At 34.6% G+C, this 20499-nt stretch overlaps 1 protein-coding gene across 2 annotated transcripts in view; it reads left to right on the top strand.

The window, feature by feature from the left end:
* ZRANB3 (zinc finger RANBP2-type containing 3) overlaps nt 1–20499 on the top strand; it is a 181989-nt gene that overhangs the window by 66518 nt on the left and 94972 nt on the right. For both annotated transcript variants that reach the window (XM_019661339.1, XM_019661340.1), the window contains exon 3: nt 1346–1364. In XM_019661339.1, coding sequence (XP_019516884.1) covers nt 1346–1364 — 19 coding nt within the window. The remainder of the gene's footprint in view (nt 1–1345; nt 1365–20499) is intronic.

Here is a 20499-nt window from a genome sequence, read left to right as displayed (position 1 = left end):
TTTGTTTATTGTCTTCTTCTAGTCACCCTCTATGAGGGAAAGACTTTTTAACTCACTGATATATTCCCAGTACTTAGAACAGTGCAAGCTGCATAGTAGACACTCAATAAGTAACATACTTCAAGGGACACCTTTACCAAATTTGAGTTCATTTTAAAATGAAAAAGTAGGCATACACATGAATTTTCCTGGAAATAAAGGATGTTTTTCAAAGTATTGCCTTTTTATTTCTACTTTTTAGGTGTGTTTGCAAAAAAAAGAAAAATGTAATAAACTTCTTACTCTTCCATATGTTTTAAATTTCAGTTAAAGTATTTGTATTTTATTGTTCCATAAAAACAGTTATTAGATAAGTTGACATATTTTTTCTTTCTAAGAACGAAATTCCATTTTACTTATAACTCTTTCCTTGATAATATATTTATTCTGAAATTCTTAATTTGTGTCTTATGTTAAAAGAAATCTTATAAAATTATATAATGTCAAGACAATTGGTGAAAAAAGGTAGGAAGAAAAATAGAAATAACCGCTTTGATTCCAACTTTTTATATTTCAGTACTTTTTCAGATTGCCTGGAAATCCCTTCAGTGAAGAGATTAGTTTTTCCTGAAACTAATTCTAAAGAATGTGTATTTCATAATAAAAAATAATTTAAAAAAAAGAGATTAGTTTTTCCCCTTATGATGTCAGGTACTATCTCTAACCTGACCATACCTGTTATTTTTTTTCTTTTTGTTCTTTGCTTTTTCTTCTTTTTAGGACCTTAGTTTATGCCCCTAACTTCAATTTTCAGTGTATAGGATTTACTTCTATAGGCCAATAAGAAAGAATAGAAAAAATTTAGCAAAATAATAGAAACCAAAATTCAGCTAGAAAATAAGCTTAACGTATCTAGTCTAGCATACACAATTAAATGTTGAACATACTTATATGTGGTTGACACTTATTTTCATGCACTTTAATACAGCATTCTTTTAATATCTAGGGAAAACCAATTTTAAGGTTTCCTGGTAAGGAGGGAAGTCGTTGGCACAATCACTTGCCATTTTGCTGTATTTTTGAAGGGTCATTGTGGCCATCTCCACAATGGGGAGGCAGTGGGGAGGCAGTGGGGAGCAACACATCTGAAGCCCTAATACTCCCATGTAGCCATATGCTGTTGGCAGCTGGAGAGTCTTATAAAATCAGCACTGGCCCGTTTCTCATGCACACTTAGAAACACCTCTCTCTAGCTTAGTACTTTAACATATTTGTAAGCTATTTTGTGTCAAGCTCCTTAATCTGAACTTTGAAAATGGTTGACTTTGATAATTAAGAAATTAATTTGGTTTTATTTTTTTTCCAGGTGCATGGTGGCTGATGAAGTAAGTGTTTTCATGATTTTTATGTCTTATTAATTTCCACAATCAGTTTTTAGGGTCTACTATTTACTATGTACTTTCTGTCTTCCTATATGACTATATTTCTATATGTGGAAAGAAGGAAAGAGGGAGAGAGAGTAAGGCAGGGAGGGGTGTGGAGAGAATAAGAATAGAATGGATGTGTGTGTGCATGCATGTGCATACGAGGCATGCACTTGGATCGGGTATTATTAATATTAGTGATCCAAAATTCTACATTGTTGGCCTATGAAGCATGAATGTGCTTTGAAATTCAGCCCCAAATGAACTGAACTTTTCTACTTTCCTACTGCTTGCTTAAAAAGCTAAACTTTTAAGATTTTTTTCTAAAGGTTGTTAGTTGTTTTGCATGAGTACAAAAGTATGTTAAAAGGGTATTTTATTGTTAATATACAATTTGATATATTTAACTGGCATGTACTTGTATGTGTTCAATTCATGTATTCTCACTGAAATGGAAGTTCTTGTTATATAAACTATGATACTCTTTACATACATTCTTAGAGTAATGTAAATCAATAAAGTTCTAATTAGAATATCAGTTTCAAAAAGGTGCTGCTGTTTTCATGACACCTTTAAACCATATAATCTACTTAAAAATATATTAGAAATGAAGAAAATGGATACTGAATTTTAAAAAAATATAAGTAGAACCATAAAAGATTCTTCCAGTTAACTTTTAGTTTTAGTTACATAAGAGACTCACCAATGATTTAGCTCTGTGGTCTCTTCTTTAGGAAAAAAATGAATAAGAGTATAGCATGAATATGAATGCTATGCAAAAGGTTGATATAGGGTTTCTTGGTTCATGCTGATTTATAATTACCTAAGTTTTTAGTTTCAACTCTTCATTCTATAGGCATTTGTTTAGTTTAGATGTTATTGTTAGAAACAGTCATTGCCTGTGAAGACCTTCAAAAATGTAATTGAAGAGAAAGGACATAGACATTTGGGAAACAACATAAATTTCTATTTTGGAACAGGATGAATTCCAAAAGGCTGTTAATAAATTAATAATTTTGAGAGTCCAAAATGAGTGAACGAGGCTTGTGTTTTACTCCCTGAATATGTTTGCACCAAATAGGAAAGTAAATTCATCTCTCAAAATCTCAAACTAGGCATAACCATTTTTGATATCTATAAAATATATATGTTATATATGTATGGATATGTGTGTATTAATAATTTTTTTTACCAGCCAGTTTTATGTTCACAGAAGATACATTGTAAAAGGTAACACCATCTTAATAATCTCCACAAGCAATTCATGGGGAAAGGTTTAGCAGCTATGGCTATCATTGCTACCTTGTTCTTCATTTTGATGTCTTAGAGATTTGAATAGGCCTTAAATCTATGGAATCATTCATGGATTGAAATCAACACTTGATCAACACCTTAATTCTCCTGTTCTTCAAAAAACTCTCTTCTCCTCAGTGAACATCAGATTAAGGATTATGGAAAGTACATGATGAACCCTTAGCTAGCAAGTTTTTCATTATATCAGTCACTTTTCCTCAGCTCCTATTATTTAGGGTCACATAGCACTTGTCACGTGTTAAATGATTTGTGATCTTTCAAAATTATTAAATTTAATAAATTTAAAAGAATCATTTCATATTTTCTCAATACCTAAAAAAATTCTCCCCTTTTGTGTCCATCATAATCACTTCTCTCTTTTCACCATCATTTTAAAGACTGTCATTTTTTTGTACCTATTCAACTTTGCAGGGCTCATATCAAATCCTGTTAATAATGTTAATTAAGAAAAAGCCCTCAACTTTACAAATGAGTACAAAAACGCAGGCTACAGAAATAAACCGTATGATGTACAAGTCTAAGATCTCAGCTCACAACTACTCATGACCTCTGGTAGTGGTAGAGTTGAAATGCCATTTTTATGGAATCTTTACCAATCTAGTGTGGATGAAGGTTAGTAAATTAAAAGTGTTGAAGTGGAAAGAGCTTGTATATATGTAAATTATATGAACTCTGGTTTGACCTTCATTCTGCTTCCTAATACTGTTCTCCTCTTACCACAAAATGGTAGTGAAGTCAGAGAAGGAAATACAGTTTATAATTTGGAGGCCAACCAACTTTTGATTTTTAAATTAAAAAATATAGTTTGATATGATGAATATTTGACTCATCAAATAGCTGAAAGTCTTAAGAGAGCAATTTTACATCTCTGTTACTGAACCTCCTTTTTTTAGACACTTGAATACCCACTTCAAGTATTATATAATTTAGCTGTCGGCTGTGATCTTTCCTCAGCTTTAAACAAATGACTTCCTTGGTTGTGTGTGTGTGTGTGTGTGTGTGTGTGTGTGTGTGTGTGTGTGTGTCTATTTGGTGATGGGGGCTAAAGTAGAGTACTAATAAAAAATGTTACACAAAACATTTACTAATATTACTCCCCCTTCTTCTAGTATTTTTCCACTATTATCTGTTTCTAATGTATTCAATCTTTGTGGAGTTACATGTCTCTCTACTATTTATAAGGTAATCATTAACTTTAAATTGGAATGGTGATTTAAATTCTGTTTAGTTGTCTAATTGTGCGACCATTGTTTATTTCAATTATAAAGCTATACTTCAGGGAACCAACAAAGCTGCAACTGTTAGGAAAATGAACTTTGCAAACCTAGCTTAAACTGTTTTGATTACTTCCTTTTTTCCACTCTTGGTTTCATGCAATTAAATGTTGTTTCAAGAACTATATAGTGAATATCCAGAAACTCTTGTGAATTTGTATTCCATAAATAACGGAATTCAGACCATAGTTTGTAGTCAAGCTGTTGCATTATCATCTTAGTTGCTTTTTAATGGTTACTTTTGGACCACTGTGTCTTTGTTCTGTTGTTCTTCAGTTGAAGATCATTGAAAATGTTTTTTCATAAAAATATTTTAAACATGAAAATAATCTCACATGAACGCAAACCAGGATATACACAGAGAAAAATGTTAAAACCTACACACTTCCTACATTATTTGTCAAGTATTTAAAGGCTATTATTCTTTGTAGAAACTTAGTTTTCAGAAAATTTTGTAATGTTTTTACTTAAGGAAATAGGATTAACATCTTATATTTACATGAATAGCCTAATATTGTGTCATAATGGACACAATTTTGTCAGTACATGGACTCTGTCTTCTCTTGTCTATAGTATTTATTATCAAACTCAGAAAATTTCTACTTTCCTTTTATGTAATATTGTTTTGTTAGTACTTTAGCCCCCCTCACTACACACACACACACACACACACACACACACACACACACACACACACACACAGTTTTCTTAAATTTATTTCCTGTTACTTTAGTAAACATTTAGGGGGTAGGGAGAATAGTATACCAAATAAAGTATTGCTTTCCTTCCTTTTTCAAAAGAAAAAGGAAACCTTTGTCAAGGCCACACTGCTTGGCTTGGCTTACTTTGTAACGTATTAATAGATAAATATTTGGAACAAATGCCCTATAGTCATCCTTATGGATGCTTTTGGTTAAAGTGCTTCTCTGGAGGAGGAGTTTGGAAGGGAGAGGGTATGGGATGTATGCAATGCTGGGAGAAGTGTTTTTGTAGGCTGAAATCCAGTTTGAGAAACCTTGTCAGTTTCTCTGCAGGCAGAAATGTGTAGGTGTCTGTAAGCACTGAGATACCCCTTTGGAAGGTGATTTCTGCCCAGAAGACCTTAAATTTGATGCTGTCATACAGTTTGCCAACATTAATTTATAGGTTTGAGGCCTAAGAAATTAAACGCGATGTGAAGAATTTTAGTTTTCTTTCTATGTAAGCCTACCATGGTTTGACAAAGTAAGCTGAGATGGAAATTTTTATTCCATTTTCTTCTATAAATCCTAGTTTTCCTTTACCAAGTTGAATTTAACACTTCCTCCTTTGAGCTCTTCCTGTTTCAAATTCATAACACTTCTTTGTTATTGGAACATTTTTGTTGAATGAATGGACTGATTAAATAGTTAACAATTAATATGCCTACATAAGTGTCAGGTTCTATTCTAGTGTTTTACGTATATTATTTCATCTTCACAAAAGTTTGATGCGGTATTATTATTATTATTATTATTCTCATTTTGCAGATGAGAAAGCTGAGTCTCAGAGAGGTAGGTAAATTGCCTAAGAATGTACAGCTAGAACATGCTAGGAGCTCATGTTTGGCCAGAAGCAATCCAGCTCCTAAGTCTGTCAGTTACTATTCTCTACAGCATCTCCAGGTACCAGACTTTCTATAATTTGAAACAGGATTCTTGAGGACAGAAGAATCTGCACGACATAGTGCACAAATGAATGAAGCTGAATGTTAGAATGAAGGTGATGGCACTACAATTCTGTGCTGGTGAGACTATCTGTACTCCTTTAGATCGGTATAATTATGCCTGCTTCTTCCTATCCACATTTCTAAGGCCAGCTTTATTATTTTGGGATGTTCCTTTTTTATAAATAAAATTTTAATTTTAAAATGGCTTTAGATTTATAGAATTTTTGTGAAGATGGTACAGAGAGTTCTCATATATTTCATATCCAGTCCCCTATTATTAAGATTAGTATGGTAAATGTATCTCAATTAGAGAACCAATATCCATATATTATTAACTAAAGACCATACTTTATTTAGATTTCCTCCCTTTTTTTCTAATGCCTTTTTTCTGTTCCAAGATCCTATCCAGAATACCCATTACAATTAGTAGTCCTATCTATTTAGGCTTCTCTTGGTTGTGACAGTTTCTCAGACTTTCCTTGTTTTTGAAGATCTTTACAGTTTTGAGAATTAACTATTCAGTATTTTATAGAATGTTTTTAAATTGAGATTTGTGTGATGTTTTCATCATGATCAGGCTGGGATAATTCGTTTTGGGGAGGAGGAAGACCACAGAGGTAAGGTGGTGTTGTCGTCATGTCACATTAAGGGGACATACTATCAATAGACTTATCACTGTTGATGTTAACCTGTATCATCTGTTTTGATGTAGTGTTTGTCAGGTTTCTCCACTGTCAAGTTACTGTTTACCCCCGCCCCTTTCCATACAGTATTTTTTTAAAAGAAAGTAACTATATACAGCCCATGCTTAAGGAATTGCAAATTTACACTCCACTTCCTTAAAGGCGGAGTAAGTACATAAAATATTTGGAATACATTCATTCATTTACTTTATTATATATTTATATTATGGACTCATGGGTATTCATTTTATATTTTAGGTTATTATCCAATACAACTTTATTTTTTGCTTAAATTGTTCCAGTTTTGGCCATTGGGAACTCTTTAAATTCACTCCTGTGTCCCTTTAACATACCTTTCATTGTGGGGTGTTTTGTTTGGGGTTTTGAGTTTTGGGGTTTTTTGTTTGTTTGTTTTTGTTTTTTAGCATTTTCTTACTTTCTGGCACTACAGGGTGCTCCAGGCTCATCTTGTATATTTTCTTTTTCTTTTTTCATCTTGTATATTTTCTGTGCCAATCCTAGAATCAGTCATTTCTCTAAGAAAACCTGTGCCTTTTATTGAAGAATGATATTAGAACCAGGATCTAAGTGCTAGGTGTACTCATTTTTACTGGCGTGTCATTTCTTAGCTCCTCTCAGCTGACAGAGCAAGGAGATAAATGTATGTATACTAACCTGTGTGTATACATATAGTTAGAAATATGTATATATGTATCCATCTGTATCTGTAATTAAGCTAGACATGAGTTCATACTGATGTCTCTAACTCTAATCAATCACCACATGGATCATTCTAGCTCCACCTCCTTGCTTATCTGTAACCTCCCACTCCAACAGTGAGAGTCCTGGCGCCCACCATCTGCCATCCATTTACTTCATTTTTCAGTTTCGGTATGCATAGTGGTTTCGGTATTATTAACCAGTACCCGTGGGAAGGAAAATTATCAACTAGGGTGCAGTGCTTATCCTTTTGCTTTATTCTTACAGATCCCACTCAGTTCCAAAATGATGCAGGTTAGCACCTTATTCCTGTACTCCATTCAATGAGGTTTTCATGCATTTATAATACATTTAAATTCTTTCCTCACGCTCTACATTCCATCATAAGATCCCTGATCATGAGATCCCTGACCTCCTAAATTATTTCTTAAATACCTGTATGCATTAAAGTTTACTCTTTGTAGGGCCGGCCAAGTGGCTCGTTGGTTAGGAGTTGGCTTGGGGCGCCAGCTCTGAGCAGCAGGGCTCCGGTTCGGATCCCACATTAGGGCCAGTGACGCTCCGTCCTCTACAGCTAAGATGGTGAACAACAGTTCAACCTGGAGCTGGGCTGCCGTGACTCGGAGGCAATGACATAGGCTGCAATGGGGCTGGCCGGCAGCAGGCATGAGCTTTCATGAGCTGCTGTGAGCCGCCTTGAGCAACCTTTTTTTAAAAAGATTTTATTGGGGAGTTGGGGGAGGGGAACAGCGCTGGGGGATCGGGGGAAGGGGAACAGACAAGTTGCTGTCCTTTTGTTCTTCAGTCTAGTTGTGGAGGACGTAGCTTCACTGGCCCATGTTGGTATTATCATTGCGCTCTTCCTGGCTGAGGCAGTCGCTTGCTGGCCATTGGGCTGCCGCTCACTGAGGCTGATGGCAGCTCACACCTGCTGCCAGCTGCTCACGCTGGCTGCTGCCCACACATGGTAGCTTATGGCTGCCCACTGCAGCAGGGGCTGCAGCCTACGCCGTTGCCAGCAACTCAGTGCAGCCCACCTCCAGGTCGAGCTATTGTTCACCATCTTAGCTGTAGAGAACGCAGCTTCACTGGCTCTAGTGTGGGATCCGAACCAGGGCCCTGCAGCGTCCCAAGCCAGCTCTTAACCAACGCACCACTCAGCCGGCCCCTCCAATAAAATCTTTAAAAAAAAAAGCTTACTCTTTGTAGTGTAAAGTTCTGTGGATTTTCACAAATGATTAATGTCTGATTCACCATTACAGTATCATACAGAATAGTTTTCCTGACTAAACAGTCCCCTCTGTGTCACTCATTTAATTCCCCCCAGGCCAAAACCCCTGACAACCACAGATAAGTTTAATGAATCTCTTTTTGCCTTTTCCAGAATTTCATATAATTGGAAGCGCACCTTTGTCAGACTGGCTTTTTTCACTGAGCCATATGCATTTAAGTTCATCCATGTCTTTTTGTGGCTTGAGAGCATTTTTTTTTTAATCACTGAATAGTATTCCACTGTATGCACGTACCATAGTTGGTCTTCTATTCACCAAGATGAAGGGATATCCTAGTTGCTTTCATTGTTTCACAATTATGAGTAAAGCTGCTATAAACATTTGCATGTACATTTTTGTGTGGATATGATCAGTTGAGTAGTTATCTAGGAGTGCAATTGCTGGATTATATGGTATATTAGTTTCCTAGGGCTTCCATAAGAAAGTACCATTAACTCGTTGGCTTAAAACAGCAGAAATTTATCCTATCACAGTTCTGGAGGCCAGAAGTTTGAATCAAGGTGTAAGGAGGTTTCATTCCTTCTGAGGGAGAATCTGTTTTATACCTGTCTTCTAGTTTTTGGGTGATGGCCAGCTGTCCTTGGCATTTCTGGGCTTGTAGGTATATCACTTCAATCCCTGCCTCACTTCAATTCCTGCCTCCATCTTCATGGGTCATTCTCCCTGTGTGTCTATGTCTTTTCTCTTATGCAGACATCAGTCAGATCGGATTAAGGTCTCACGCTACTCGGATCTGACATCATCTTAACTAATTATAATACATCTTAACTAGTTATAATACAAATACAAATAGGGTCACATCCTGAAGTACTGGGGGTTAGGACTTCAGTGTATCTTTTGGGCAAGGGGAATACAGTTCGACCCATAATATACTATAAGACTATGCTCACTTTTGTCAGAAACTGTCAAAGTGTCTTCCCAAGTGTCTGCACCATTTTGCATTTTCATTAGAAGTGAATGAGAATTCCTCTTGCCCTGCAACTTCACCTCAGTTGGTGTTGTCACTTAAAAAATAATAAAAAATTTTAGCCATTCTTCTGGTATCTCATTATTTTTTAAATTTGCAGTTCTCTAATGACATACGAGTATATGATGTTGAGCCTTCTTTCACATGTGTATTTACCGTCTATATATTTTCTTTGGTGAGGTCTCTGATCAGTTATTTTGCCCATTTTTTAATTGGGTTTTTTCTTTTTGTTGTTGTTCAGTTTTAAGATTTCTTTATAAGTTAGGTACAAGTCCTTTATCAGATATGTGTTTTGCAAATATTTTCTCCCAGACAGTGGCTTGTCTTTTCATCTTTTTTTATTATAAAATTTATTGAGGTGACAATGGTTAGTAAAGTTACATTGGTTTCAAGTGTACAGTTCTGTAATACACCATCTATAGATCACATTGTGTGTTCTCTAGCCAGTCAGTTCTCCTTCCATCACCATATATTTGACCCCGTTTACCCTCATCTACCACCCCCTCCCTTAAAAATGTCTTTCACAGAGCAGAAGTTTTTTACTTTAATGAAGTCCAACTTAACAATTTTTTTTCTTTCATTGATTGTTCTTTTGGTCTTGTGTCTCATTGCCAAACCAAGGTCGCCCAGATTTTTTTCTATGCTGTCTTCTAGGGCTTTTATAGTTTTGCATTACACTTAAGTTTATGATCCCTTTTGGGTTAATATTTGTAAAAGGTGTAAACTCTGTGTCTAGATTCTTTTTTGACATATGGGTGTCTAGTTATTCCAGCACCATTTGTTGAAAATACTGTTCTCTCTCTACTGAATTACCTTTCCTTCTTTGTTAAAGATCAGTTGACTATTTGTAGAGGTCTATTTCCGGGGTTTCTCTTCTGTTCCATTGACCTGTATCTGTTTTTTCACCAATACCATGCTGTCATGATTACTGTAGCCTTATAGTAATTCTTGAAATTGGGTAGTGTGAGTCATCCAACTTGGTCTGTCTTCTTTGGTCCTGTGTTGGCTATTCTGGGTTCTTTGCCTTTCCATATAAATTTTCAAACCAGATTCTCAGTCTGTACAGAATAGCTTGCTGAGATTTTAATGGGGCATGCTTTGAATTTATAGATCAAATTAGGAAGAATCTATAGATCTATAAAGCAAATTGGGAAGAAACCTTAACAATGTGTCTTTGGTCCATGAAGACAAAATATCTCTACATTTATTTACAATGTCTTTGATTTTTTTTCCATCAGTAATTTTCTTTTTTATTTTTACTGTGGTATAATTGACATATAACATTTATTAGCTTCAGGTACACAACATGATTTCATATTTGTATATATTGTGAAGTGATCATCACAATAAGTTAATATAATATTCATCACCATACAATTGCTAAATTTTATTGTGATGAGAACTTTTAAGATTTATTCTCTTACCAACTTTCAATTATGCAATACAGCATTATTAACTCTACTCACCATGCTGTGCATCACATCCCTGTAAGTTATTTATTTTATAACTGGAATTTTGTACCTTTTGACTCCTTTCACCCATTTCACTCACCTGCAACCCCCACCTCTGCCATCCACCAGTCTGTTCTCCGTATTTATGAACTCAGTTTTCATTTTATAGTTTGATTTCACATATAATTGAGATTATACAGTATTTGTTTTTCTCTGTCTGACTTATTTCACTTAGCATAATGCCCTCAAGTTCCATCCACTTTGTCACAAATAGCAAGATTTCATTCCTTTATTTGGCTGAATAATATTCAGTGGTACCATATTTTCTTGATCTGTTCATCCATTAATGGATGTTTAGGTTTCGGTATCTTGGCTATTGTGAATAAGACTACAGTGAACATGGGGTGCAGATATTTCTTTGTGTTAGGGTTTTCATTTTCTTTGGATAAATACCCAGAAATGGAATTAATGGCTCATATGGCAGTACTATTGGGTTGTTGGAAAAGTCATGACATATTTTTTCTGTTTTTTGTTGGAAAAATGCATCATGACTTTTCTGACAATCTATTATTTTAAATTTTTTGAGGAACCCCCATAATCTTTTCCATAGTGGCTGCACCAATTTACATTCCCACCAACAGCGCACAGGGGTCCCTTTTTTCCACATCCTCACCAACATTTGTTGTTTCATGTCATTTTGATGGTAGCCATTCTAACAGGTGAAGCTGATATCTCATTATGATTTTGATTTCCATTTCCTTGATGATTAGTAATGTTGAGTATCTTTTCATGTACCTGTTGGACATCTCTATGTCTTTGGAAAAATATCTATTCAGATTCATGGCCTATTTTTTATTTTTTATTTTTTTATTTATTTATTTATTTATTTATTTATTTATTTTTTAGCTGAGCCATCCCGCCACCTGTTGGCAGCTCACGGCTGCTCAGCTCGGGCTGACTCGAACCGCTGTTGCTTAGAGCTCAAACTCTTGAGCGAGCTCTTAACCAACTGAGCCACTCAGCCGGCCCTCATGGCCTATTTTTTAATCGGATTGTTTATTTTTGTTGTTATTTAGTTGTATGAGTTGTTTGTATATTTTGGATATTAACCTTTTATCAGATATATGATTTGCAAATATTTTCTCTCATTCAGTAAGTTGTCTTTTCATTTTGTTGATGGTTTCTTTTGCTGTGCAGGAGGTTTTTGCTTTGATGTCATCCCACTTGTTTATTTTTGCTTTTGTGGCCTTTACCTTTGGTGTCACATCTAAAAAAACTCATCACCAAGATGGAAGTCAGGGAGCTTACTGCCTATGTTTTCTTGTAGTTTTATGGTTTCAGGTCTTACATTCAAGCCTTTAATCCTTTTTGAGTTGATATGTGTGTATGGTATAAGATAGTGGTCCAGTTTCATTCTTTTGCATGTGACTTTCCAGTTTCCCCAACACCATTTACTGAAGAGACCGTTCTTTCTCCATGGTATATTCTTGGCTCCTTTATCATAAATTAATTGACTATATATGTGTAGGTTTATCAATGTGTCTGTTTTTATGTCAATACCATACTGTTTTGATTACTGTAGCTTTGTTATATAATTTGAAATCAGGGACCATGATGCCTCCAGCTTTGTTCTTCTTTCTCCATATCTCTTTGGCTTTTCAGGGGTTTTCTGTGGTTCCATACAAATTTTAGGAATTTTTATATTTCTATGAAAAATGCCATTGGAATTTTGATATGGATTGCACTGAATCTGTAGATTGCTTTGGGTATTATGAACATTTTATCAATATTAATTCTTGCAATGGGTGAGTACAGAATATCTTTCCATTCATTTGACTCTTCTTCAATTTCTTTCATTAATGTTTTATAATTTTCAGTGTATAAGTCTTTCACTGCCTTGGTTGAATTTATTCCTAGGTATTTTATTGTTTTCGATGTAATTGTAAAGGGGATTGATTTCTTAATTTCTCTTTCTGATAGTTTGTTGTTAGTATATGCAAACAACAGGTTTTTGTATATTGATTTTGATTCCTACAACTTTCCTGAATTCATTTATTAGTTCTAACAGTTATTTTGGTAGAGTCTTTTGGGTTTTCTATATGTAATACCATGTCTACAATCTATATACTGTTTATTTCCTTTTCTTGTCCTTGAACTATATAGGTCGTCTAGTACAATGCTGAATAGGAATAGTGAGACAAGAGACCCTTGCTTTGTTCCCTGTTTCATGGGGAAAGAGTCCACTTTCTCACCATTATGTATGATGTTAGCTGTACGACTTTTTAAAGATGCTCTTTACCAAATTGATGCAATTCCCCAGTGTTCCTAGTTTTCTGAGAGCTTTTGTCATGAATAGGTGTTGGAGTTTATCAGATGCTTTTTCTGAATCAAGTAATATGATATTTTTTTCTTCTTTAGTCTTTTGATGTTATGAGTTATATTTTTTGATATTCAAGTGTTGAACCAGTCTTGCAACTTAGGATAAATTCTACTTAGTCATGGCATATAATTCTTCATATAAATTGTTGGATTTGATTAGCTAGTATTTGAGGATTTTTGCATCTGTGTTCATGAGAGGTATTGGTGAGTACTTTTCCTTTCTCATAATATCTTTGTCTGTTTTTGGTGTTAGGGTAATGCTGGCCTAATAAAATGAGTTAGGGTGTGTTCCTTTTGTTTTCTGAAGGCCAAAGCTGAATCAAATGAAAATAGTCACTGTTTACTGCCACTGGAGTTATATTCCTAAAATTCTGCATTTCTTCCTGTTGCCTATAAAGCACTTCACAGGTTAACCACTACCTCTTTCTTTCATTCTTTTCTTCTGTTCTTCTCCAGCATAAATTTTAGTGACATTTCCATTTCTCTTATTGTAACATCTACCACTTAGAGTCACATTGAACAGGTTAATCTCTCTGAGCCTCAGTTTCCTTGTATAAACTAGGAAATAATAATACTTTTCTCATGAGATTACTTATTTAAGGAACAGGAAAAAGTACATCTCAGCTTTTTCTTTCCCCTTTTCTCCTATTCCCAAACACCATGACTTTGTATGCTTCGATATCGCTGTATAGGCTGTTCTTTTTCTGATTAATTCCTTTCCTTCTGTATTCAGTCCTTTCCCCAAGTCCATCTAACAAAATCATCATTCAAAATCCTCTTCAAATATCACTTCCGCTATATCACCATCCTTGGTGCTCCTTAGTCCCTCTGTGCTCCAACTTCTGTAATTTAAATTATGTTCAACTGTACTTATCTCATTCTCTCCCATAGATTGGAACTCCTAGGACTGAAGCCATGTCTACCTAGCAGTGTCTGGGGAATAGCAAATTTCCAGTTAATGCCTTCTGAAAGAATAAATAAGAGAGAGAACTAGAACTTACATTGTTTTATTAATTTTTTTGTGTTGACTTGAGAACATTTAAGCTCATCAAGACAGATCTCTTCATTTGAACAAGAGAGACCACTTGGCCACTAGTCATGAGTACTTTAAATCAGGTTCAAACCCACCACCACCCACCTCCAGTTATCCTAGGCATGAAGGTAATGGAGAAAAGGTTCTGTTAAGTGAGTTTGGGGGGGGGGGTTGGGGATCTTTAAAAACAAAACAAAACTTTATTAAAATGTGTTGCATAGAGTATTCTTGCTGTCCTTCAAGTCATTCTTCCCAGTCTGAATTTATTTTTTTTTCTTGAGCACTAGCAATGTACAAATGCAACTGATTACATTTTCAATTTTAAAGAAGTTTACCCTGATTTCTTTGGAGGCTGATGTAATTTTGTTTAGGGCTCCTGCTGTTTTGCGCAGCTGGGCTATTACAATGTTCTCTCAATAGTCTTGGACAGAATTCAAAATGAAAAACAGAGGTGACAGCAATGGTGATTTAAACCCTACCCAAATAGAGTCAGACACAAAGCATCTTCCTGGAATATAACATTCACTATTCACATAGCATTTGAAAGGCACAAAGCACCAATGCCATTATCTCACCCCAAATCACTGTTATTATACATTAACAGTTCCAAGTACATTGTAAGGAGAATGCTGCAAACATTCCTGCCTCACCAGTTTTTATTAAATGGATTGTTCTTAATGAATAGAAATTATTTAAAATCGGGAGGGGTGGTGAAAATTAAGTATCACCCCATAATCTGCTTTTCCTTTTTTGGTAATGGCCTTAAATTTCCATAGAACTTAAAAATCCCGAAGAGGCCACAGCTGCACTGGGAATTGGACAACAGTTCTGACTATCCAGAACGGCTCCAGACTTTTCATAGAGAGCAGCTAGGGATTGTTAGTAGTCCAGGTCTTGTTTCTTTATGTTAGAACATTTTAAGGCCATTTTTTCCCATAGTCATTGATTAACTTACCTGTCACTCCTATATTCAACAAATTAATATTATTGAGGGTCTTCTATTTGATACGTTCTTAGGAATATAGATTAAAAAATATGCCCACCCTCTGAGAAGCTTTCAATCAGGAAATGAAGGATGGGAGGGGGGAAGTGTATGTCTCTGTGTGGTCAGTGTAAAAGGTAGGATACTAGAAATGAACTTTACAATATAAATTCTATGGTACTTTTGTAGATGAGACATTAATTCCCACTTAAGTCAGAAGACTCTGTGGAGGAGGTAAATTTGAGATGGGCCTTCAGGAAGAAGTAAGTAGAAAACCAGCACTGAAAAAAAGGAAAATTGAGTTTATTGGCTGTGTAACCTTTCATGGTTTGTGAGTGGTGTTTCACAGAACTGAGGGTATGGGGCTGTGAGGTCCCTACTTTACTTCAGCCATAGCTGGCTGACTTTTTCGACTTTGCAAATGTTGAATTTCTGTGTAATGTGTTCTTTGAAAAAGGCTTACTCTGCTTTTTAAAAGCTTAAGAACTGCTTTTCTAGATTGTTAGTGTCCTATTTTTGTATATTACGGTGATTATATTACAGTGATGTGAAGTGTGTATCTTTCTTAACTTTTATCCAATTTTACTCATAAGTGATCCAAAAATTTTCAGTAGAATGATTCAACCTTTGGCATTTTCTGCAAGTTCTAATCTCATTCACTCTCCTTCTCTCAAGCTCTAAAGTTAATTTAGGAATTTATTTTATTTTCTTTTTTTAAATCTTTCTAATTTTTAATTTTTTTAAAAAAAATTGGGGTATTGGGGGAGGGGAACAGACAAGTTGCTGTCCTTTTGCTCTTCAGTGTAGTTGTGGAGGACTTTGCTTCACTGGCCCATGTTGGTATTATCATTGCACTCTTTTTGGGTGAGGCAGTCGCTCAGCTGCCATGGGATGGCAGCTCACGAAAGCTCACACCAGCTGCTGGCCAGCCCCACTGCAGACTACACCGTCGCCAGCAACTCACCACAGCCCAGCTCCAGGTCGAGCTGTTGTTCACTATCTTAGCTGCAGAGGGCGCGGCGTCACTGGCCCTCATGTGGGATCCGAACTGGTGCCCTACTGCTCAGAGCTGGCATCCCAAGCCAACTCCTAACCAACGTGCCACTCAGCCAGCCCTATTTTGTCTACTTTTAATGTCACTAATATTTCAGTAAAATTAAATCAAGCCCAGGTTTGATCTTATGTATGCATCTTCCTCATATAAATTAACTTTTATTTGTATTTTGTTGTTATAGTCATTAATACTTTGCAAGTAACATTCATTTTGATTCTAAACCCAATTTGAATTTATTTCTTAGGAAGATTTTCTTAGAGAACATTTTCATTAAATTTTCTAAAGTTGAGATATATTACATTTTCTCTAGTCAGCTGGTCCCACAAAACCAGAGTCATTTTTTAATTTGACATGGGTAATATTTAATAAATGAGGAATGTGACTAGCATATGATGCTATTGTCATAATTTTGACATATCTCATTTCTTTTTCTGGATTAAAATTGAATTCCTTAAGTAATAATTGATGGGCTATGCATTTTTGAGCCTTTTTTGTACATAGATTCATTTAAGAAATTTGGAGCCATTACTAGTTCTAGAAGAAGACAAAGGAAGAGAAATAAAGAAATTATCTACTAACATATTTAGTTATGTAGGGAAAACAAGGAGCATCTCTATCCAATAAAAATGTCAGAAACCAAATATGTCTCACTTTGCTATAATACTTCTCTGGGGCTCATGTAACATCGTATTGTAGGAGAAATTATCTGCAACTATGTCTAACATAGAGATAGCCTATACAACTTCTATTCTAGAGAAGAATACTATATAGTTTGGACCCAGAAAAATCTACCTTGATTTAGGGTGGTTGATTTTTAGACAAAAAAATAAATCAGCTCTGTAAGTATTCTCTAAACATATAAGAATTAATTTTTTAGGAATAATTACTTTAAAAATATCGATGGTTTTCTCCTTATTCCTTAGTAGTCCTGGTTTTTTCTTTATACCTGTTAGAAAACAAAATTCAACCAACTAAATATGAGAATCTAATTGGCTTTATTAAGCAATTTATGAACATGGAGCGTCCCATTTAGCAACTAGAAGGTGTTTCAAGGGTTGTAAAAAATGGAACTTTTTTATAGGAAGAAAAGTAGGGTAAGGGATATATTAACAAAAGCAAAAAAAGGATCAGTTTTGGACCTGGACATCTTTTCTTTGGGGGAAAAACTAGAAAGGGTTTTTATCTGGTAGATTGCTTCTTCTTTCTATGTGGGATGGAGAGGACCCATTGTGACAGATTACTGGTGTCTGGCTGGAAAACTCCAACTTAGTTGATTAAGGTTATGTTTCTGGGAGAGGTGAAAACTGCAGTTACATCAGGTGTTAAATCTAGGTTTGACATCAAGGGCTTTTAGTGATGCCATTTGGGGCCTGTGGTTTTCTTTAACATACTTAAGCGAATTTAAACAGCAATTTAATTTTGGGTTAACATTCCATATCTTTTTTTAGAATGACAAATTGATTTTGCAGCCTTATTTGATTCATATTCTTGCTTCAGTTTCAGCAATAATACTCCAGCCTAATCTTAGGCTCTGGTGGCCATCCTTCACTTTTTAACCTTTGAAAGCTATCTACCCAACTTCGCAGGGCTCCATTTTAGTCAATAGTAGCATTTTGGCAACTGGTAGAAGATGTGATCAATCTTTTGTTCCTTCTTGCTTGTTTCCTTTTCATTTTATGTAGCCATTTAAGTAAGTTAATTCTTATTTTTCTTTCTAAAGACTTTTCTTATGAGGCTTCCTTTTTACTTTCTTTTTCATGTACATTAGAGCCATCTTAAAAGGGTCTCAGTTGTGAATCTGAGTAGTGAATCTCTGACATTTCTTAATTAACGTTTTCAAAAATTACTGGATTGAGATTTCAGGGTTTTTCTAATAGTTGGTTCTAAAGTGATTGCTATGTATCAACACATGAATTGACAGATTAATACAAGTACTTGTTCAACTGAAAGCATTCTAATACCTTGCAAAAATTTTGTCTCAAGCTATTGATTGATTTGGTTTTGATTGATTTGCATTTCATCCCTTATTTTGAAAGTACAAGTAATTTTCTTCTTATCACGAGTAAGTGTTGGACGTATTTATTTACCTCACTTTCACCACAATTTTTTATGTATCATTATATAACTGAAGAAAATATTTTATTATGCTGATCTGGGTTTTAACATGAAATTCTTTATTCTTAATTCTGATGTTGTCTTCAAGTTAATTATAGTGTTGCCACATAAAAAAGGATGTAAAGTACCACACTACAATTATTTGCAGTACAAAGCAAGAGATTTATTCATCTTATCTTTTATAAAATCTCTAGCTGAATTGATCTATAATCATTAATGGCAGTAGTCAGTAATCAGTTTTCCAAGTGCAAATGTTCATTGTCTGCTCTGTTTCTTAGTCTTTGTTTTCATATACTTCTGAAAGACTCTTTTGTTTACATTTGTGATCAGCATATTTAGTGTTATTATATAACATGGATAATTTTGTATTTTCATACATTTTTCTTTACTTTAAGAATGCATTATATTTGATTTCTTTGTGTTCATTACTAGAAATTTTATTGATGTACAATCATTTATTCTTCCAATTGTTAAAACAGTTACATTTTGATCATAGCAGCTTAAATACAGCACTTTAATTGGTTACCTGAAATAACAGATAATCAAAGAAATGTACAAATTAGATTCCCTTAAGAGCTTTTATTGAACTTTTGAAATTAGTCTTTTTCTGTTAAATTATTAGTTCATCTAAATAGATTGTGAGATTAAAGCCAAATTCTGTTTTTGCTAAGGTTATTCTGTGTACTATATAGCAAAGTAGAAAGCACTGTGATTATACTGCCTCGGAATTGTAATTAAAGATGAAAATTTAAAGAAAAAAAATTCCCCAGAAATTAATATGAGCAGTAAATGATGAAGAAGTAACTAGGAAGATAAGTGTTAGTTTAACAGGTTTATTTGCAGGTTCCTCTGGTGTCTCCTTGGACTGATAAGAGTCTGTTTTCAGTAAAAGGAGAATTTATTTCCTGTCTTTAGGCAGAAAAGAGGGAACTTTTTCTGCATTTATGGCTTCTTAATTGCCTTCAGCTCGAAATTCTTTTTATGTTAAAGAGGCATATTTTGGGGTAACATATTCTGGTTTCCTTCATTAGCCAATTTTCCTAACAGTGTTAATTGAATGAACCATGTTTTCATTGGCTTAAAATGCCACCTTTATCATATACTCAATTCCCGTTGTATTTGGCATGTTACTGCACTCTCTTCTGTTTCATTGCTCTGTTTTGATTATTCCTTCCAAAGTATTGAAGTTTTTTTCATCATAATTTAAAACTCGCTATTTACCTAAATTCTTTAGATAATGCTTAGGAACTGCTACTAATAATAGTAATCATTTTTCTATTGATTCGTTTGGTTTCTAAGTATTTGGCCACATTATCTGAAAGTAGTACATTTTTTTGCCTGTCTGTTCTAATATTTATATTTGTCATTTCTTTCTCCAGTTTCTAATATCAATGGGAATGTATTTTCCTCCATTAAGCATGATATAGCCTTTTTGGCTGAGATACATACTTTCTTCATGTGAGTAGAGTATCTTTTAGTAATAGTTAATAATAACGGGCTTTTATCAAGAATATAATAAAAACTGAGTATTTTTAGTTGCCTTTTTGGCATCTAAAGATTATCATATGACATTTTCCCCTTTGATCTATTAACCTTGTGAATTATAGTAACAGACTTTCTTATGTTGAATAGTCTTTTTTATTCCTGGACTTGAATTCCTCTTGATCATGTTATTCTTTTAATGGTCTACTTAATTCTGTATTCTAATAGTCTGTTTAAAATGTTTATACCCATACTCAAATGTGAGATTGATCTTTGATTATCTTTTTGCTCCCTTTCATGTTTTGCTATCTGTGTTACATTGACTTTTTAAAATAATGTTTAAAATATGTGTAAGTTGTTCTTTTTTCAGCACTGCCTGAAATGGTTTTCCCTAGGCCACTCCTGAAATAGGAGAGCTCACATGTCTTTCCTCCCAGCACAACTGACTCAAGGTTGTAGACCTGTAACTTTTACTTTCTGGCTTTTTATTTGGAAGTTGTTTCATCCTTACAGAAGAGCCGCAAGAATATGAATAGTACCAAGAACATCCATATACCCTTTACTCAGGTTTATCTGTTGTAAACATTGTATCCCATTTGTAAAGCTGTGATTTTTTGTTTGTTTGTTTTTAATTTTGTTGGGGAATTGGGGGAGGGGAACAGC

The sequence above is a fragment of the Hipposideros armiger genome, unplaced genomic scaffold (genome assembly GCF_001890085.2).
Source record: "Hipposideros armiger isolate ML-2016 unplaced genomic scaffold, ASM189008v1 scaffold_345, whole genome shotgun sequence".
NCBI lineage: Eukaryota > Metazoa > Chordata > Mammalia > Chiroptera > Hipposideridae > Hipposideros > Hipposideros armiger.
The sequence above is the reverse complement of the archived record's forward strand: the minus strand, read 5'-3'. Positions and strand labels throughout refer to the sequence as shown.